The 18410-nt window shown below is 47.2% G+C and overlaps 2 protein-coding genes across 2 annotated transcripts; both read right to left on the bottom strand.

Moving 5' to 3' along the window:
- Nucleotides 1–19: 19 nt before the first annotated feature.
- On the bottom strand, nt 20–7891 carry PTCD1 (pentatricopeptide repeat domain 1). Its single transcript, XM_078594678.1, has 9 exons — nt 7325–7891; nt 6697–6837; nt 6103–6327; nt 4866–4967; nt 3531–4235; nt 2837–2956; nt 1748–1864; nt 892–1074; nt 20–546 (listed from the first exon to the last, which is right to left on the bottom strand). Exons 1-9 carry the CDS (start codon nt 7736–7738, stop codon nt 439–441), a joined length of 2115 nt encoding a protein of 704 aa, XP_078450804.1. The 5' UTR covers nt 7739–7891; the 3' UTR covers nt 20–438.
- A 1074-nt stretch (nt 7892–8965) lies between these two features.
- LOC144718990 (ADP-ribosylation factor-like protein 6-interacting protein 1) lies at nt 8966–17787 on the bottom strand. The gene is made up of 6 exons (XM_078594677.1): nt 17554–17787; nt 13750–13883; nt 12406–12525; nt 11649–11766; nt 11207–11291; nt 8966–10598 (listed from the first exon to the last, which is right to left on the bottom strand). Exons 1-6 carry the CDS (start codon nt 17584–17586, stop codon nt 10480–10482), a joined length of 609 nt encoding a protein of 202 aa, XP_078450803.1. The 5' UTR covers nt 17587–17787; the 3' UTR covers nt 8966–10479.
- Nucleotides 17788–18410: the final 623 nt, after the last annotated feature.

The following is an 18410-nucleotide window of genomic DNA, read 5'->3' as shown; positions in this document are numbered from 1 at the left end:
AACATACAACTCATAAGCGTTAGAAGCAGTCGGGTTTTATTGACATGGCAGCGTAATGCTCACTTCTCGCTCTCTTGTGCAGTGTTGAGACAGGGATGAGTGTACGCACGCGAATGTTGCAAACAACCACCACCTCACTTGGCCATTACTTTCATCGCGATAATGAAGTTGTAATAGTAACAGCGCCGAGTTCGAGATGCATTATTTCCACGAGTGTCTTCTCTCTTTGTTAGCTCCCACATGGAGGCAGGGTGATGTGCACTGCTTTGTGCCAAGTACGATAGCCGGATAGGTGAGATGGGGAGGGGGTACATATTTGTCCAGTCGTCATTGGCACAGGAAATGCAGCTCACAGCACTGCAGCCGAGTGTGGGAATGGTCTCTCGTGGGGAATATTTTATTGTCTCTTTACTCCCTTGGCTCACAACGCCAACAGATTCACCGGACTTGCGTTGCGTCGTCCACGGCAGAGGTGTGCTTCAGCCAGAGCTGGTAGAACCCACGGAAGCCGTCGATCTTATCCAGATAGGCGTTCGATGCGCTGTACTGCACACAGACAAACATATTGACATTGTGTCAGAGACACACACATCACAAAGATTCCCAATATCCAAACTACAATTTTAACGGGGCTGAATTCTCCAACACAGACATATTATCCCCCATGCTTTCGCTTATGAAACTTTTCGTTCGTTTAGTAAATAGATTTTTTAAATGTAGTTATATCATTATTTTTAATGTTGAGTGTCTGCTACTGCTGCTGTCCTGTACAGCGCTTTGAGATCGTTGATGAAAAGCCCTATATAAATGAAATTATTTTTTATTACGTGAAAGCGTCAACTGTTGTGCCGGTGTGCGCAGCGTGTGGTGCCGTGTGCTGCGTGTGCTGACGTGATCATATCCCGGTGGGTAGCGGGCTGCGAAGTCGAGCTGCCGCAGGATGGCGGGCGAGGCGGCGATGCGCGACCGAGCCATCTCCTTGAGCACCGCGGTCAGGTACGAGTAGTCGAGACGACGGATCGCCACGGAGATGATCACCCCGCACACGTGGGAATTGGGAGTCAAGCCGCTCGTCTGTAGGAAGCAGAAAACAACAAGGAAGAATCGCACACACGCATGGATTCTACAACGCTTTCACAAAAAACTTCGTCCTCCAAATTGGCGATAGCAGTATGTTTTTAAGCGCATAACAAGTTACACGGAGCATCGCATACGACTACACAAGATGACATGCCAATTTCCTTGGCCACTTAGGATACTTTTAAAACTGGGTTTTTTTTATTGCCAGGCTTTGGACAGATGGACAGAGATAATGCATTAACGATTTCAAACTTGGTTGGAAAGTGTAAAAATACCAAGCTAAGAGATGCGCAAACACGTACACAGCACTCGGCAATAAAATCAGATCCCACGGCAAGACATTTCCTCCAGTGTTGAGGTCAATATTCTACTTAGCGACAAGAGTACAAATGTTTACATAAGAATCATTGCAGCGGGAAAAGTTGCCCCAATTAACTTATGATAATTTGGTTTGGGCATGACGCGTCGCTAGAAGGGACGGTGGCTGGTGGGTCAATACTTCTGTCAGAGCGGCAACCAAAGGAGAGGACACGCCTGAGAAGACATCCGCCGTAATGAGATGAGATCAGTGTGAGATGTCAAAGCATTGTCGTTAAGGGCAGGATGTCTTCATCTAGCAGTGCGCTGATCACAGCTGACGATGTTATGCTCGTCGCAAGGTGCGCACCCTCATGTCTCTCAGCAGCTGCACACCGTCCTCCTCGTGCTGGCAGCCTGCGGCCAGCGCGCTGTACGTGTGCATGTCAGGGGACAGCCCCTCCCGCACCAGCTCCCCCACCAACGCCTGCAAGCTCGCAAGTGCACGTTCATGAGCGGGCAAGCGTATGTGTAAAAACAGGCACACTTGTGTGTGCATGCACGCACGCATGCGCACACATGCTTTAGACAGGGGCATGCGTGTGTAGTAGGCACATAACGAGTCTGTATCCACTCATGCAGTGTGACAAATTGTCACAAGTCGGGGTCAAGATTGCAGAATGGATGATTTTTTTCGTACGGTCTGCTTTGTACGTTCTATCCAGTTGGTTCTGTCTCTTGTTCCATCAACCTACTGCACAAAATGTTCATGCAACGTAACGTGCAAGTGCATAGAAATGTTGATATGATGTGCGTGCATGTGTACATGGCAGCGCTCATTCGTGTATACAGTGTGTGCATGCTTTCATCACAGCATTCGTGTGTGTGTAGGTAGCGTGTGTGTCTGCATGGAAGCGTTCAAGTGTGACGTGTGTGCACGCATGTGTCCATGCTAGTAGGCAGCGTGTGCGCGCACATGTTTGCGTCACAGTGTACGTATGTTTCATTCTAGTTTATTTTAGATCAGGTGAGAACTCAAGAGCCCAGGAGAGCCTGATTAACAGGAGCGAGCTTGGTCACCAAGACGACAAAAGCAAAACAAAGGAGAGCAAATAGAAAGCAGAACAAGAACAAACTGCCTCGTTATGCGAGCAATAGAAAATAACGCATTAACGTAAATCGACGTTAAATTAATTCCTTGCTGGCAAAAGCTGGCTGTGGACGATTCTTTTTTAGACTGATCACAGTCCAACTACAAAATTAAGTTACAGACAAATTAAACTCATATAGGCTGACTATGGTATGAATGTGCAGAACTGCTTTTTGTGTTTAGTTTGTTGTCCTTCCCCCACACCTCCGATTAGCACAGTTGGCTACATACGGTGCGAAAGAAGTTCAACATGCACACACATGTACGTGTAAACAGGCGAGGATGTGTGTGTGTGTTTGCGGCCCCTACGCGCGCTGCGGCCAGGTCACCGGCGCGGCTCCTGCGCCCCACCAGCACGTTGTACAAGGTGACGTCTGGCTCCGCTCCGCAGGCCTTCGCCTCCTGCAGCAGCCGCTCGTCTTGATCAAACTGCCCGGGTCGTAAAGGTGAAGAAAGGGAAACAGCAGACACACAGGGGGGGGGAGTTTGGGGAAACTCAAGGGCCACCGTGGCCTAGTGGGCAATGCACGAGTTACAAGCCGTGGAGAGCAATGTGCAGCGTGGCCTTGTGAGGCACAGGGTTTATGTGAAAGAGTAGTGGCATGTGATGAATTGTCACAATTCGGGATCATGGTGAGTCATATCTCTAATAAATATGGTTTGCAAAAGGATTAATTCGCTGATGTAAAAATGCCTCCCGACGCTTTGTCAGTCATGGGGCACGTTTAACCACGTCGGCATGTTGGTCAGTGTGGGTTGGTCAAAGTGATGTCCAGAACCAGTTCACATATCCCTCGCCACTGACGTCAGCCATGGCTGGTAATCAAACTCAGGTCACTGATTTCACAGTGCAGCGGGTAACCACTGCCCCGTCACTCTACCCAGGCATAAGATTGATACAATTGGGACAACTATTACCATCAACAAATCATTAAAACTTTAAGCGTAACGATGAATAATTTGAGTGTTTGCCGTTGTCCGTGCGGATCAGCAGCATGCGAACCTGATCAGCAGGCAACAGCATAGCGAGCTGTGTGAAGATAAGCACGTTGGGGGCCAGGCCGTGCCTCCGTAGAGCCCCCAGCACTCCTGCCACACCGCCCAGAAGCGCCAGCCGATCGGCGGGGTCGGGCGCCGCCCTCAGAGACAGCACGTGGCCCTTGGCGCTGCACCGGCCTGGCTCCAGCAGACTGCCCTGTAACTCGAGGCGACTGCCGCCCGGCGATTCGGGCAAAAGTGCCAGCGATGTTGAGTGCTGGGGAATCTGCTCAGAGTGCCGCTGTGCGATTGCCATCTGCTCGGGACACTCCTCGACATCCGCTCGCTCCCGAGATGCACAACTCGTGGACAGCTGGTCAGCTCTCGTCTGTGGCGCGTGCTCGTGGGCGAGCTGCCACTCGTGTGCACCCCTCGTGCTCTTGTCCTGTTGCACGGAATCTGGATGTGGACAAGCTCTTTGAGAGTTGAACAGTCGCCCTTGAAGGTCCTGGACACTTGCCACTGCTGCACTCGTAGAAGTCCGTCTCTTGGCTCCCTTCTGGCTGCGGACTGGAAGATTCCGGATATTTTTGCTCTCACTGGAATCGTTTAGCAGCAGAGCAGTGGCAACCGCCGGGTCGCCTATGTCGCACTGCCGAGCAACGGACAGCAGGAAACTGTAGTTGTGGAGGTTTGGGGCCACTCCGACACGCTCCATCCAGCGCCACAGCTACAACGACAAATCACACAAGGGCACACGTATAACAACCAGCTCCACTAACTACCCTTTTTGTGTTAAGTTGTCCTTCCTCACACCTCCGATTAGCACGGTTGGCTTGATACGGTGCAAAAGAAGTTCAACGTGCATACCCATAACAGTGATGTCGTCAAGTCACTTAAACCAATCAGTGTTTACTCCGAAACGATATAGCATCTGTCTATTTGTAGTGGTGTTTGTGTATAATGGTGGTGTATGTTTGTTTTTAATGGGATGTGTTGTGTGTAGTGTTGGTATGTGTGTGTGATTGGTGGTAGTGGTGTGTGTGTGTGGGTAGTCTTCGATGTTAACTAGGATACCTGTGTATTGATGGTCGTGTGTATGTGTGTGTTTAGAAACACAGTTGGCACAGTGGGGAATACAAGTGGTGCATCTGCCAGTCGCCCCAGTCAACTGATAACAGCTGGGTCTGTCCCGTGGCCTCAAGGTACACCTAGCCTGGTACAAGTACTCTGGTCATGTCACCGCCACTAAGTGGCGAACGGCAATTGTTGTCGTTGAACTGCAGCGTCTTTATTGATGTTGTTGTGTATGTATTTGTGTTGTGCATCTGTACTGGTCGGTCGTGTGGTGTGTGCGAACCTGCAGGGCGTGGCGAAAGCCCTCCGAGGGATCTCGCTTGGCTGCCTCCAGCAGGAAGCTCAGCGTGGTGGAGGTTGGGACCACACCATTGCCAACCATTTCCTGGCAATAAAACAACAAAGTCAAACCAAGTCAGGAGGCATCCCACAAAGGTAAGATTTCATATGAGCACAGCCAGCAACCAGGAGGTGCTCCACTACAATTGACTGTGAACCCTGCTCCCCCCCCAGGTTTTGTGTGAACGAATTCACCCACCTCATCTCCCATCCAATACGTCAGTTACATCTCCACCTTCCACTTGGTGCTACACTTACTGGGAGCATAAACTGCAACGTCCCACTGCTCTCAGTTCACTCTCTGGTATCAGGTCTGATTTAGGACACCAGCTAGTTTCATGTGCCACCAGAAATGTGTTGATAGAATAGGGTTTGAAAGTGGACGCACAGATGCAGCTGTGGGTATTCAACAACGAGCAATACAATGATCTGTTCTCCAATAGGCATTGGAGATGGGTAGTCAAGTAGCACTCAGGAGGTCTGCAACCAAGGGGAAGACCGAAGCCAGACAGTGGAGGCATTGAGACAGTAAGAGGCGCCCATAAAGGAGATGTCGACTGCTCAACATGAGGAAGCCCTGAAACTGGATGGTGGGATACTGTAAATGTGGATGACTGTGGGGTTTTTAATGTTTTACCGATTATGGGTCCGAGCAGAAGAAATCGACAACAAGGTGTGGTGACATCAACGACATTTCTCCCCGAGATCCACTGACCTAGTTTTAGAATGTGAGAATTATTACGTCACCACAACCAACCAATTCAGGCTGCCTGCAAACCACACATGAAGCCTGTGTGGCATTCAAGTGTAGTGAGCGACTTCCGAGACACGTCGTGTAGAAGGCTTCTTATTTATTCTCACACCTTTAGCACAACACTGGGCGATACATCTATGTAACGTTCTACGTAGCTTCCCGACTGATTCTGCCTTTCACCTCTACCCCAGATACGCCCCCCTCACAATGAGAGATTACGTAACATGCCCATAACCGCGATTACCCCTTCAGGCCGACAGGTGGCACCCTGTCATTACACAAGCACCGGAACTTAGCAAGACTTCCGTTTCAGGATGAAACTTGGTGTACAGCATGGCAATACTTCTTTGTGAATGTTAATTGAGTTTGGCTCCTAATAAACAAAGTTATATTACTCCAAGAGTGTCACGATTGGTGTGGCGAGTACCTTGAGCACCTCGATGGCGGGCATCAGACTACCATAGCGTGCGTACACCTTGAGCAGGGCGTGGTACGTGTAAAGATGCGTATCCGCTCTTCCAGACTTCTGCTGCAGCTCGGCCCACAGCTTCTCCGCCAAATCTAGGCCCTGCTCAGGGCGTCCGCACTCCGCGCACGCGTTGAACAACGCCGTGTAGGTGTGCGAGCTCGGGGTAAGCCCACGCTTCTTCATCTGGGAGACACGGGACACCATGGTAGACTGTCAGGAGCAATAGCGGCTCACAGCAATGTATCGGAGGTGGACAAGTATCAAAAAGAGTAGGGGGCACCATGGATTAACTAGGTGATGCATGAGATTATGGGAGGAGGTCAAACCAATTTCTCGGGAAACTATTTTAAAGGGGGAAAAGAGTGGATCTGTTTAGGGGGCCACCGACATAATCTCAGCCAACAGTGGCAATGTGGAACTTGGCACAGTACGACACATGGATGCTGTGGCGATAGCAAACATTCACACTTGATGTAATTTAGCCGCACTGGTGCTTATTGCTGCACCAAGTGGCCCTGTGCTGTGGGACGGGCGCCAGCTGCCACCGCTCACATCGTTATAGAGGCGGAAGGCGCGGCGGGTGAGGCCAGCGCGGGCGCATGCCCCGATCAGCACCGTGAAGTTGAACTCCTCGGGCTGCAGGCGCTGCTGCTTCAGCCCCGTCTCCTCAAACAGACGGAGCGCCTCCTCCAGCTGCAACAAAAAACAAAGATCCCCCGTGTAGATTTAACAGACTGTTGGGACAAGTGCTGTGAGCGAGCACTTATTGAAGGCCGGCACGGCGCACGAAGAGGTAGGTGGCCAACACAACGCCAGGCCGCCTTTGCCTCCCGAGTGGCGATGTTAACACACACACACGGTACTCATTTGCGGTCGAATCGACTCTAGGGGAGGCCCAGAACCGGTTCAGATAATCGTCACCGGTGTTGGCCGTGTGCGGCAATAGGACTCGTGACGCTGCGTTCAAAGCGCAGCGCGCTAACCGCAACTCTACCGCTCCCCAAATGCACACACCACCCCACCGCACACACCACCGCACGCGCACAGACCACGGCACACGCCACCCCACACTCTCACACCATCGCACCGCTCCCACCACCCTACACATCACGCCACACACCACCCCACGCGCACACACCACCCCAGACGCACGATACAGAGCCCGCGTGGCGAGACGCACCTGTCCGCTCCGCGCCAGGCGCTTGCACTGCACGTGGAACCAGTACGCCGTGTCCCTGCGGCCTCCCCGCACCCTCTCCTCCTCCTCCCCCCCGTCCTCCTCTTCCTCCTCGTGTGTTGTCGTGCTCTTCCTGAAGAAGGAGCGCGCCGCGAAACGACTGGAGAGGCTCTTCTCCTCCTCCTCGGCGTCCTCCATCGCCGCCGACTCCGTCCTCTCCCTGCGCTCCCAGGAGGAGGCAGACGCCGCTCGCCTGGATTCCCGCCCGCAGCCTGGACCAGGCCTCCCGCAGCCCGGACCAGGCCTCTCGCAGCCCGCTGCACGCCGCAGCTGCCCCGCGGCGAGGGCTCTGCCGAGCGAAGCCAGGGAGCCCAGGGGCCCCCGGCGGGAGCAGCGTGCTACGGCGGCAGTGAGCATAGCTCGAGGAGGGGGGTGGCTTCGTGTGTTCCTGTCGGCCTCCTCCTGTGTGTGAGTGTGGAGCGGTAACTCAAGCGAGCTCCCTCACACGTCAAACGGATTGACCTTTTAGGAATCGCGGAGAAACGATTCCTCGTGCAAGAATCGAGAATCGATTCCATAGGCCCCGACTTACGAACAGGGTCGGCTCCTTCGTCGGGCGGTTCGTAAGTTGGGAACGCAATGGACCGCATCGCACAGCACATAGGGTCAGTGTTTACAATGTGTTAAGGGGCCGTCCATAAATGACGTCACGCGATTTTGGACGATTTTTTTACCCCGCCCCTCCTCGTCACACGGCGTCACAAAAAGTCAGACCCCCCCCTCAAATATGACGTCACAAAGCTCTGGCCCCCCCCCCCCAAAATAAAACATGCTTCAAATCGCTTTAAACTATTGTCATTGCAGTGCGTATTTAATGTGGCGCTGCACTCTGATGTTGTAGGAGAAAACATTTATCAAAAAGTATATTTAATTAAGTAGAACGTGTTGTCTATATTTATTTAAAGTTGCGCATTTTGATGTGACGTCACATTTCTCAACCCCCCCCCCCCCTCGTCACACATCGTCACAAATGTCTGACCCCCCCCCCAGGTGCGTGACGTCATTTATGGACGGCCCCTAAAGTACAGCAACACAAAGGGAGGTATTGTTACACTCATAAATTAACACATTCCTGCGGAGGGAGCTGGTAGGAACGTTGGGTTGTTCGGTCAATGGCCAGGGTCAACGGCGGCGTGGTGTATTCCGGAAATATGCCCGACTGTGAGGGCGGGCACAAGCCGGCGTGAGTAGGTTAAACGTTCAGTTTTATAAGGGCACCATGGGGTGACCAGCCCCTCCCCACCCAGCCCCACCCCTCCCACCTAGCCCGCCCCCCACCCCTCCCACCCAGCCCGCCCCCCACCTCTCCCACCCAACCCCACCCCTCACCCCTCCCACCATACCCCGCCCCACCTCCCACCCAGCCCCACCCAGATTGACGTCTACTGTAGTCAAGTTTTACTTCGTATGCCACTGGCCTTACGTTTTTTTACAACATCTGCACCCCCCAAAGTAATTCCTATTATATTCCACCCATCTGTAGTGCTCTCATGGCCACCACTTGCACAACCGAACCGCTATATTTTAATTAAAGCAAAACACATCTGTACTCTGCCATGGAAATAAGCTTGTGTCCACATATAATTCTTTAAGCATAAATTTAATACACATGGTGCCTTTTTTCAAACTTCCCTCATGTACAATTGTGCACTTACAGGCAATTTCACTTAACAAAACCAGCAAATAAATTCTTCTCCATCCTCGTGATACTGTGCCAAGATGCATTGACATTGTGCATATATTAATATTCAAATTTATAAACGAAGGTAAGTTTTGTATGCCGGTGCTGTTAGTTAAACTTGTGGCTTATAAAATTTGCATTTTAATGTTCATTCAAGGGTGACTTTGCAGGGATCCCTGACTGAAAAACACTGCCAATAAGTTACTGGAACAAAATCTTAAGTTAATAAGAAAAAAGCTTCCATTATTATGGTTGGTCATTGCTTATTTTCTTCGAGCTGCATACTCGTTAAACCAAATTTCAATTTGCATCTTTAGTTACCAAAATGCCACGTGTAAGGTGTTGCCATTTAGATGACTAATTCTGGACTCAAAAACCACAACAGTTTTGTCCTCCCACAATGTTTCAGTACTCTGATCTAGTATTTCAGGCATTTTTTGTGGGTTCAATAATTCAATCCAGTAAAGGCCGGATATTTCATAGGCATTGGAATACATACAACACCTTCGTTATAGGCTATCCACGTGATAATGGAAAATGCATGCATCTGTCTGCCCAATTGCACATGTGCGACTGAGGGAGCTGAAAGGGATGATGGCTGTTTTTGCCAACTACCCCGTGACCAATGGAGGGGATGTGGGTGTTGGATTCGCCGCTTAAAATGTGGGACTTTACGGTGACACACCATTTGCAAACCAATCTTTATTTGTATTTTTCTTCCATCCATTTACGTTATATATTTGTTTTCTGACGCCACAATTACATCGCGGTTTTACTGTATCTGCAGCTTCTTAGTTCAGTGTATTTAAAGGTTTGAAAGCAAATTTTCTACTTAAAATGAAGATTCTCTTCTAGAAAAGCACATATGCAAAAAGGACCAACCAAATTAAAAAATACATTGGTAAATACTTGTGGGAATAATAAGAATGGCAAAGAGTAAAACGTTAACACCGATCGTTTAGTGCAAGAATCTCCAGTGTGACACCAAAGTATGTGGTTGAGAATTCACCCCATGCATAATATAGTTTTTTTGTAGAACATCTGAACGTTTCTACATTTACAGAGCAAAGATAACATAGTCCCACTGTTGAAGCTCCCTTGAAATGTTTTCTGAAGACGTTTCGGAAATATGCAGACACAACTACTACTAATTATAATTCAGTCATGAGAGCTTATTAAAATGCCACTTCTTTAAACAACCTCTAGGCAGCAAACCCATCATGCAATATTGATGCACAGTGCATTTGCATCAAACCTCAAAATAGATTACACATGTTCACACCAGTAAATACAAAATCCTAACACATTAATGTTCTGCTATAGCGTACAACTACATTTTGCAGGCTAACTTGGAGCAAGTCGACTGGTCCACTCTACGTTAATTATACCAGAACAGTGCAGCAATGAGAAAGGCTTTTCATTCTGCTTTCTTCTCCTTGCGTTTAAGGAGCTTGTTGATCTCTCGTTTTGCCATGCCCACATAACTGCAGATTATCCCTTGTTGGGTGAGTCCAGGAAAGAGCAGCAGAAAAGTCACTGCAATGACATCAACACAATAATTGTTTACAAACAAGTTAAAATGCATGTTCAAATGGGTTTAAACAAACAATCTTTGACAATGATATTTGGACAAATGTTTTACCTTTTTACCCATGCAGCCCATTGTTGTGGTTTTACTATACAAAATCAGGTAAGTTATGCATGCATAGAAATATTTTTACACTCATAATACATGCATCCCATTGTGGGAGTGAGAATACATTTTTTATGATGCATAGTGTCAGAATATACAGATTCTCTGGATTCCTATTACTACAGATTGTGATACCCTGATAGATTGTTACCCTCATGATACGTGCATAGTATGTATGTCATGTGTAAGAATCCATCCATAAAAAATTATGCAAATTAAAGCTTCCATTAGGATGATGGAACGGACGAGCTTGGATATACAGAATACAAATGGATGAAATAATAATATAACATTTTATTGATTCTTGAATAGAGTTGTCCATAAAATCATGAGATTGCATTCAATCTCAGGGGCACAATTTGTCATTTACCTACTGAACATATCTATGCATAAAGCAAAATTAGCTCACGAAGGTCATCTTATTCCCAGTCTGTGCTTTTATCAGACGTACCAATCAGGAAAGTAAGAAGAAGGTTATGAACTTGCTGACCAATCCAAGCAGCCAGAGCAAGGACGGTAGTCACGGAGATGAAGTACTGCAGAAAGGCACAGGAGAAAACTACAAGTCAGAGGTATTTAATACACTGCGCTTTTAAAAACTTTATTTCAGTATTTTAAAATCCCCACACTTGTACTTGAGAAAGGAAATGTTTTCGTACATAATCTAATGGAAGGAAATTAAGGTGAGGTCTTAGTAAAATATCATCAGGTTACACAATTAATATATATCACTGGGTTAGAATCGGCTGCATTGCTAAAATAGGTTATGTTCACTTTAAGAGGGTACAGAAACTTATTAGAAGGGATAAAAAAAAACATGTTATCATTATCAGGCAACGCTATATTGAACGATTTATTTGCGTGAGGATCTTTGCTAATCAACTGCGACGTACCACTTTTGGCTTCTCCTCTTTAAGTGCCAACAGTTGGTGTCCCCAGTGAGCTACAGACAAGCGAGCCTTCACCAGACTGCTGCAGATCTCATGAAAGCGCTGCTGCTGCTCCGTAGTCCTAACACGTACAGGACAAGAGGCAACCACTTAATCTTAAATTGCAGACAATGGCATTGACCGATTGGATTAAAGATGGAACCCCAAAAAAATGGCTCATCTTGTAGGTATGTACCAAGGCTCTGAACCTGGGTTGTCCAATGTGTTTTAATGAAAAAAAAGGCATTAAAGTTAGGCACAATATTTTAGCACTATGGTAAAGTCACTGCATTGGCATTGTTTTAAAATATAGGCAAATAGTGTGACAGACCGGTTACAAGAGTAGTGTAGTGGATTCCTGACAGTAATGTTAAAGATTCACTCTTGTGTTGGACATCCCTTGGCACACATGGCTTGATTATTCATCCACAACATCAAAAAAACATTTATTTTAGCGGACTGCTTCTCCTTTGCAAGTAACATGCATCTTATCAGCTGCAGGGTTAAGGATCTGGAAACACCCAACCACTACCAACATTTCAAACCGCAATGTTATTGGCCAACACTGTACAACTATGCTTTTGCGTTGTCCATGTTATTTGTTGGCAAATTACTCTATTATCACAAACGCAGATATCAGTAAAATAATTGAGCGATAAGGAATTTTAGCAAACACATGGATCCAGAAATATAATTAAGGATGTGAAAGATGTACACCCACCATTGCTTTGAACTGAGGAACTTAGCAGTGAGGGTTGGAATAAGGTAATCTGCCAGGCAGACCAACATCACCACGATTGAGAGGCCCGTGAGCACAGATGGGTCCAGCCAGTAAATCACTCTGAAACGGCAATGAACACAGTTATTTATATGGTACATAATCAGTTCCAGTTTAATGTTGCATCTACCACTTGCTGGGGACAGAGGCATATGTGAACATTTATACAGGTGGTCCTCGGACCTACATCAGGTTACGTTACTAGAAAAGGTGTCGTAAGTCGAAACAACGCAAGTCAAGACTGATTTTCCCAGAGAAACAATGATATAATCGTGGGTTACGTTCTTGACAAATGCTCCAAAATGCTACTTTTTATACATATGATCGCAAATAGCATATTTAATCAACTATCAATGATATACAAAGAAAAATAATAGTGTTTAGAAAGTTCTTACTTTGATTCTTAGCAATTCCTGGCTTATTTGGCCTGCTACAATCTTTTTAACACCTTCACGAGAGCAATGACCTTTCCTTTTATCAAACAATTTTAAGGATTAAATAAACAAATTAAAAATACTTTAATATGACTCCGAATGCACAGAGGTTTTGCACCAGATCACGTTGGGGAGGCAGGTTGACTGTGTGCAGAACCGGCGCCTGAGTTGGCATCATTCTGTAAGTGTGGATCGACATAAGTCGAACAAACTTAAGTCGAGGACCGCCTGTATATAAAAACGATGGTTATATACCGTGCACAAATAGGTCACTGGACAATTTAAGCACAAACTGGTTTAGACATGGGAATATGCTTGACTGTGCTTTAGAAGTAAATATATACCCGAGATTAAATATACATTGTTTTAAGTGAAAAGGTTGTATTTGTTAATATCTATAGAAAATTACAAGTTGCACCATGCAAAAGTACTGCACTGGGTGTGGATAGTCAATTGCTCAAGGTGGATCTGAGATGGTCAGATATCCATCATTGTACTGTACACACTGACTATATTAATACAATGACATGCAGGTTCCTATTTAAAATGTTTTTAAATATAAACAAACATTTCAGTGGTTTCCTGCTCAGCTGAGAAAATACTGTGCTCATATCCTGTTTACAACATCGAAGCAATGGTGGAAATTCCACATTCCTTTGGCAAGGATGTATCTATCCATAGGGGACAACAACTGTCAACGTCCCCACAGTGGTACTCGTTAACATTCACAAAGTACTGTGCATCAAAATGTGTAGTTCGGAACGTACCGCGACAGAACATTGTGGTTCTCACTAAATATTATACAGGAGAGTTGGGGTTGTATTGAACGCAAACTGACACGAACGTAGCTTACAGGAAGATTAAAGTGGTTGCAGAAACGACGAGAGCTGGGTAGTACGGTTTCTCCCAGCGAAGTACACGGTCTGCAGCCAGCAAAGCCTCCCCCCAGCCTTGCAGCTGCTCCTCCAGGCGGGCCGTCTCCTGTGCCTGATAGGACCAAACACCAGGGATTACCACCACTCAGAGGTCGCAAACGGGTTTTGATTCCTTACCCGTACCCGGCCGTACCCGGCCGTACCCGTACTCTACCCGTACCCTGCCGGGTACGGGTAGGGTATTGGGTACCTGATTGCGACCTCTGGGATGAAGCCATGTTGCAGGCGCGGGTGGGTTGATTCTAGGAACTTGAATTGTGAGAAGAAACAAGACGTTGGGAAATGAGTGACAAACAGTTACTCACCAGTGACTCACGGTCTACCCATACCCGTACCCGGCCGCACCAGGGTCGCTAACGGGTACCCGTACCCGGCCGGGTACGGGTAGCCGGGTATCGGGTAGGGTACGGGTATCGGGTACCCGGTTGCGACCTCTGCCACCACTCACCAGGAGACATGGGGAAAAACCGACACCTGTGGTGGCTAGGTGGCTCAAAGAGTTCAAAACGGCCGTGTCAAAGCACTGAGCTCCAGCACCACTGACATCCTTGGTTTAAATACTGTACAGGCTTCAGCCACTTTAAACCAAACTGGATTTTCAGTGTGGTCAGCTGATTGTCTCAACCCAGTATTTAATTTCTGCACTGCACGAAAATATATTACATTATTTGTTTTCCACGGAAAAACACATGGGCTATGTAAACAATAATTCATGAGTTCAAATACGACTGTTATATATACTTTCACGAGGCTTTCTCTGCCATCAAGGATATGTTAAACCGCGCACTCTAAAAGTTGTAAATAGACATTTCTGAAATTTGTAACATGAGGCAGAGAGCGCAACTGCAGGAAAAAACAAGAAAAAAATTGGCCTTAATTGTAAAATCAATCTGAAATATAAACCAAATCCGTCTAGTAGATACTTAATTGAAGCCAGCAGGTTACACCATTGAAAGATGTCGAAAAATACATCAGATTGTCATTTGAAATATCTTGTCACACATTTTTACTGTACTGTGGCATGCCAATAAAACAGCAATACAAATATCAAGCATAATAAACAGCAGTCATGTGCTTCCTCCAATATTTAAAACTCAGTGCTTGTTATTTTTGGTTTAACTTATAACAAAAAATGTTTAGTGTCAACCTTCTATGAGTTACAGCCGTGACATGGCAACATGACCTCGCGTGCATGCCAGTGCATTTTGCAATGGTACTACAATAATGATCTATTCAACATTGATATTCACAGAACGGGCCTTGTTCATACTATTTGCAGAGGGGGCCTCCAATAAGTATGGATAGAGGGCCTTTTCGTTAAGCGAAAAATTCACGAGATCATAATTACAATCCTATGATGTTGCAAATGATTTCGTGAACCCATTTAAAGTGACATTGTATGACCTTGTGCACACAAAAATAATACTATTAGTACACAAGCATTTCATATCACTGTGTATGCTTACATTACATTCATTATACAGTCACCATCGTCACCATCAGAAAATATTAATCCACTGCTGGATGAGACTAAATTACAACGGTATTATACAATATCCTCGCAGCGACATAACCTCGTTATTTTAAATTTGAGCTGTTAGTTATTGTTCGAGTTCTCTTTAGCAGTAAGCGTATATCTAATATTTCACAGGTATACATGTGTCGATGTGCATCACTTGGCTTGTTTCGCTACACTATAGCCGAATTGCTAATGGTGTCCCATTGTTGTATTGGGACCTGGCTAATCCGCAACCTATGCAGTATTAATGAACGTGAACCATAGCCGCGTTGAGGCCGCGACACCAGCTGCTTTAACAACCCCCATTCCCCATCACTCATTGTTCAAACCCCGTCGCCGGTGTGGACCCAAAACTCATTTAGTGTCTTTATAACGTCCACTTTGTTACTGAATAATGCATTACTGCCATGCTAACATAAGAAACACCGCATCACACGTCGTTTGAAATCGTGACTTAAATGCAGTACAGCATTATTAGCCAGTGAACACTTTCGTGTCAATTTAAACTATTTAATGATTATCACAATACAGGGGGAAATCTTGTTTAGTGGTATTCGAGAGGCATGGGCCAAACACATAGTTTCAGAAATTACATTTGACTCTTACGCTCACAATGCATGCACCAAATGTGCATACTCCATTACAGTCCTGTATTTCCCATTCGTATACTGTGCGTTGTTTGTTAACGTAAACTGTGAAAGCACTCTTAAGAGATTATACATTCACAACAACATGGCAATCTATTATTAAAATCAAATCGTGATCATGACCCATGACAGACAGACAATTCATTGTGTCATGGGGATGGAGACTCCATACCATGCCGGGTATTTGGCGAATTCCACAATGTTAACCTCCGGGCGGTCCATAGTTTAACAGACAGCCTTTTGAAAAGCAACAAATGCATTATCTGACCCTCTTAACTCGACGGATAGGATGGTTGTGTTCACCACATCCAAACTGACTTTGTTCCATAATCTTAGGTTTTTTCCTTTGTTCCACCGAAGCCTAGGCACAACATCTACTTATCGTAAGTGTCTAAGATGCATGCGGCCAAGCTACATAGACAACATTAAGGCGATGTTCGCCTGCGGTCATTTATACAGAAACTGCAAGGTTGGAGGTGATATCTTTAAAGGTGTTTTACGAAACCCCTTTAATGTCGAGATTTAGAGCAAGGGATGGATGCAGAAACAGTATTTCACCAGAGTTACTGCAACACTGCGGGACTGGGTCATTTTTGTCAGACAGCAAATAATCCCACATCAGGCGGCCACAAATCCTGGCCTGTGATTGTATTTTGTCCCGCGTCCTTGCCTCCGACAATATTTACGGCGCTAACTGATCTCAATAAAGGAAAACCGATATAGTTACAGACATAATATAAATACCAAATCTTACTCTACAACACGGCCACACACGGCTGCTACCTGTAGTACAGCGACACGTGTCTAAAAACCCCACTACTATACACTATTACACAATAATTTGAGACGCAATTAAAACATTAACAGGGCCGTTAGGTCCCCACGGGCTGCCTGGGCCCTCTCGCATCTCAAACTCCCCGGGGCCACACCGGGGCCAGACCCAGCCAGCAACAGCAAGGCCACACCAGGCCCCCTGCATCGCACAAACCCGGCCAGACCCACCCAGACTTCTCGTCACACGAGGTTGTATTTGGTGCTATAAACGCACCAAACTCAACCTCCTAAAAGCCATAAAACAATGCACGAAACAACCAAAGCCGCGCAGGCCACACAAGGCCACGCCAGCCCTCTAAACGCCACACCAGGCCCTGGCCATCATCGCACAACCCCGACACAACTCTCTCTGTGCACACCGAGACCCCTGCCTGTATAACAACAAAGACAAACCCCTTCGACCGTATCCCGCCTTCTTTAGGCCATGGACCCCCCCCCCCACTACCTCCTCCTATACATCAACAACAACCCGCCAGCACAACAACCTTCACGTCCCAGACTAGAATACGACGCGGCAGGGAAGGCCAAACACCACGGGCGAGGCGAGTAAATCCTCGACTCTGCTCGCTGGTGTTGTTATTGCTGTTGTTATTGCTGTTGTTGCTGCTGTTGTTGTTGCTGTTGTTGTTGTTGATGGCCGCGCCCTTCGCGAACGTGGATGTGGCCACCCGCCTCCGAGCGAGGCCTCTCCCCGCCGCCCCAGATGGGCCTCACTGCCTCACCACGGCGCTCGTGCTTTTGTTGTCGCCGTCCATATCGCTGCTGTGGCTGCCCAACACCGGCCCCTCTCTCTCTCTCTCCCTGTGTGTGTCCGTGTGGAGGTAACAGCGGTGGTGGTGGTGTTGTTGTTGTTTGCTGCTCCGAGCGAGTCAAAAGGCGACTTGCTGCGGCTGCTGAGCGGGTCCAGCGCCCGTCACTGACGACTGAGGGGCCGCCCACAAATGACGTCACGCACCTGGGGGAGGGGCGGGGGGCGGGGTCAGACATTTGTGACGACACGTGACGATGCGTGACGAGGGGGGGGGGGTTTGAGAAATGTGACGTCACATCAAAATGCGCAACTTTAAATAAATATAGACGACACGTGCTACTTAATTAAATAGACTTTGTAATAAATGTTTTGTCCTACAACATCAGAGTGCAGCGCCACGTTAAATACGCACTACAATGACATAAGGGGTGGGGGGGGCAGAGCTTTGTGACGTCATATTTGAGGGGGGGGGGGTCTGACTTTTTGTGACGTCGTGTGACGAAGGGGGGGGGGGGCAAAAATCGTCCAAAATCGCGTGACGTCATTTATGGACGGCCCCTTGAGGGTGGGTGGGTGCAGCTGAGATGAGAATGACGGTAGTTCCCTTATCCACAAACCAAACCCGGACAAACATCTCAGTCGCCTCGGTCTATCAAAACCGTGCAGTTTACTTAAATTAAGTTCAAAACAGAATCACAAGATCTCGATACAAATCAATTCCCGCCACGCGGACCATTATGCAAATTCCAGAGCTGTCCAGGTCAAACCAGGACGAGTGGCAACCCTAAATGGACCATACACTTCCAAATAAAACATAAATGTTTGTGT

The sequence above is a fragment of the Lampetra planeri genome, chromosome 5 (assembly GCF_965212315.1).
Source record: "Lampetra planeri chromosome 5, kcLamPlan1.2.h2, whole genome shotgun sequence".
Classification (NCBI taxonomy): domain Eukaryota; kingdom Metazoa; phylum Chordata; class Hyperoartia; order Petromyzontiformes; family Petromyzontidae; genus Lampetra; species Lampetra planeri.
The sequence above is the reverse complement of the archived record's forward strand: the minus strand, read 5'-3'. Positions and strand labels throughout refer to the sequence as shown.

Bases quoted from the DNA above. Each gene is read 5' to 3' on its own strand.
- PTCD1 (XM_078594678.1), bottom strand. From the start codon at position 7,738: ATGCTCACTGCCGCCGTAGCACGCTGCTCCCGCCGGGGGCCCCTGGGC. The intron at 2,957-3,530 runs GTTCGCATGCTG...CGACCCGGGCAG, and splicing joins TGCTGTTGCCTGCTGATCAG to TTTGATCAAGACGAGCGGCT. The intron at 547-891 runs GTCAGCACACGC...GTCTGTGTGCAG, and splicing joins ACCCACCGGGATATGATCAC to TACAGCGCATCGAACGCCTA.
- LOC144718990 (XM_078594677.1), bottom strand. From the start codon at position 17,586: ATGGACGGCGACAACAAAAGCACGAGCGCCGTG. The intron at 12,526-13,749 runs GTAAGCTACGTT...TTGCCGTTTCAG, and splicing joins GCAACCACTTTAATCTTCCT to AGTGATTTACTGGCTGGACC. The intron at 11,767-12,405 runs GTGGGTGTACAT...TGTACGTGTTAG, and splicing joins TTCCTCAGTTCAAAGCAATG to GACTACGGAGCAGCAGCAGC.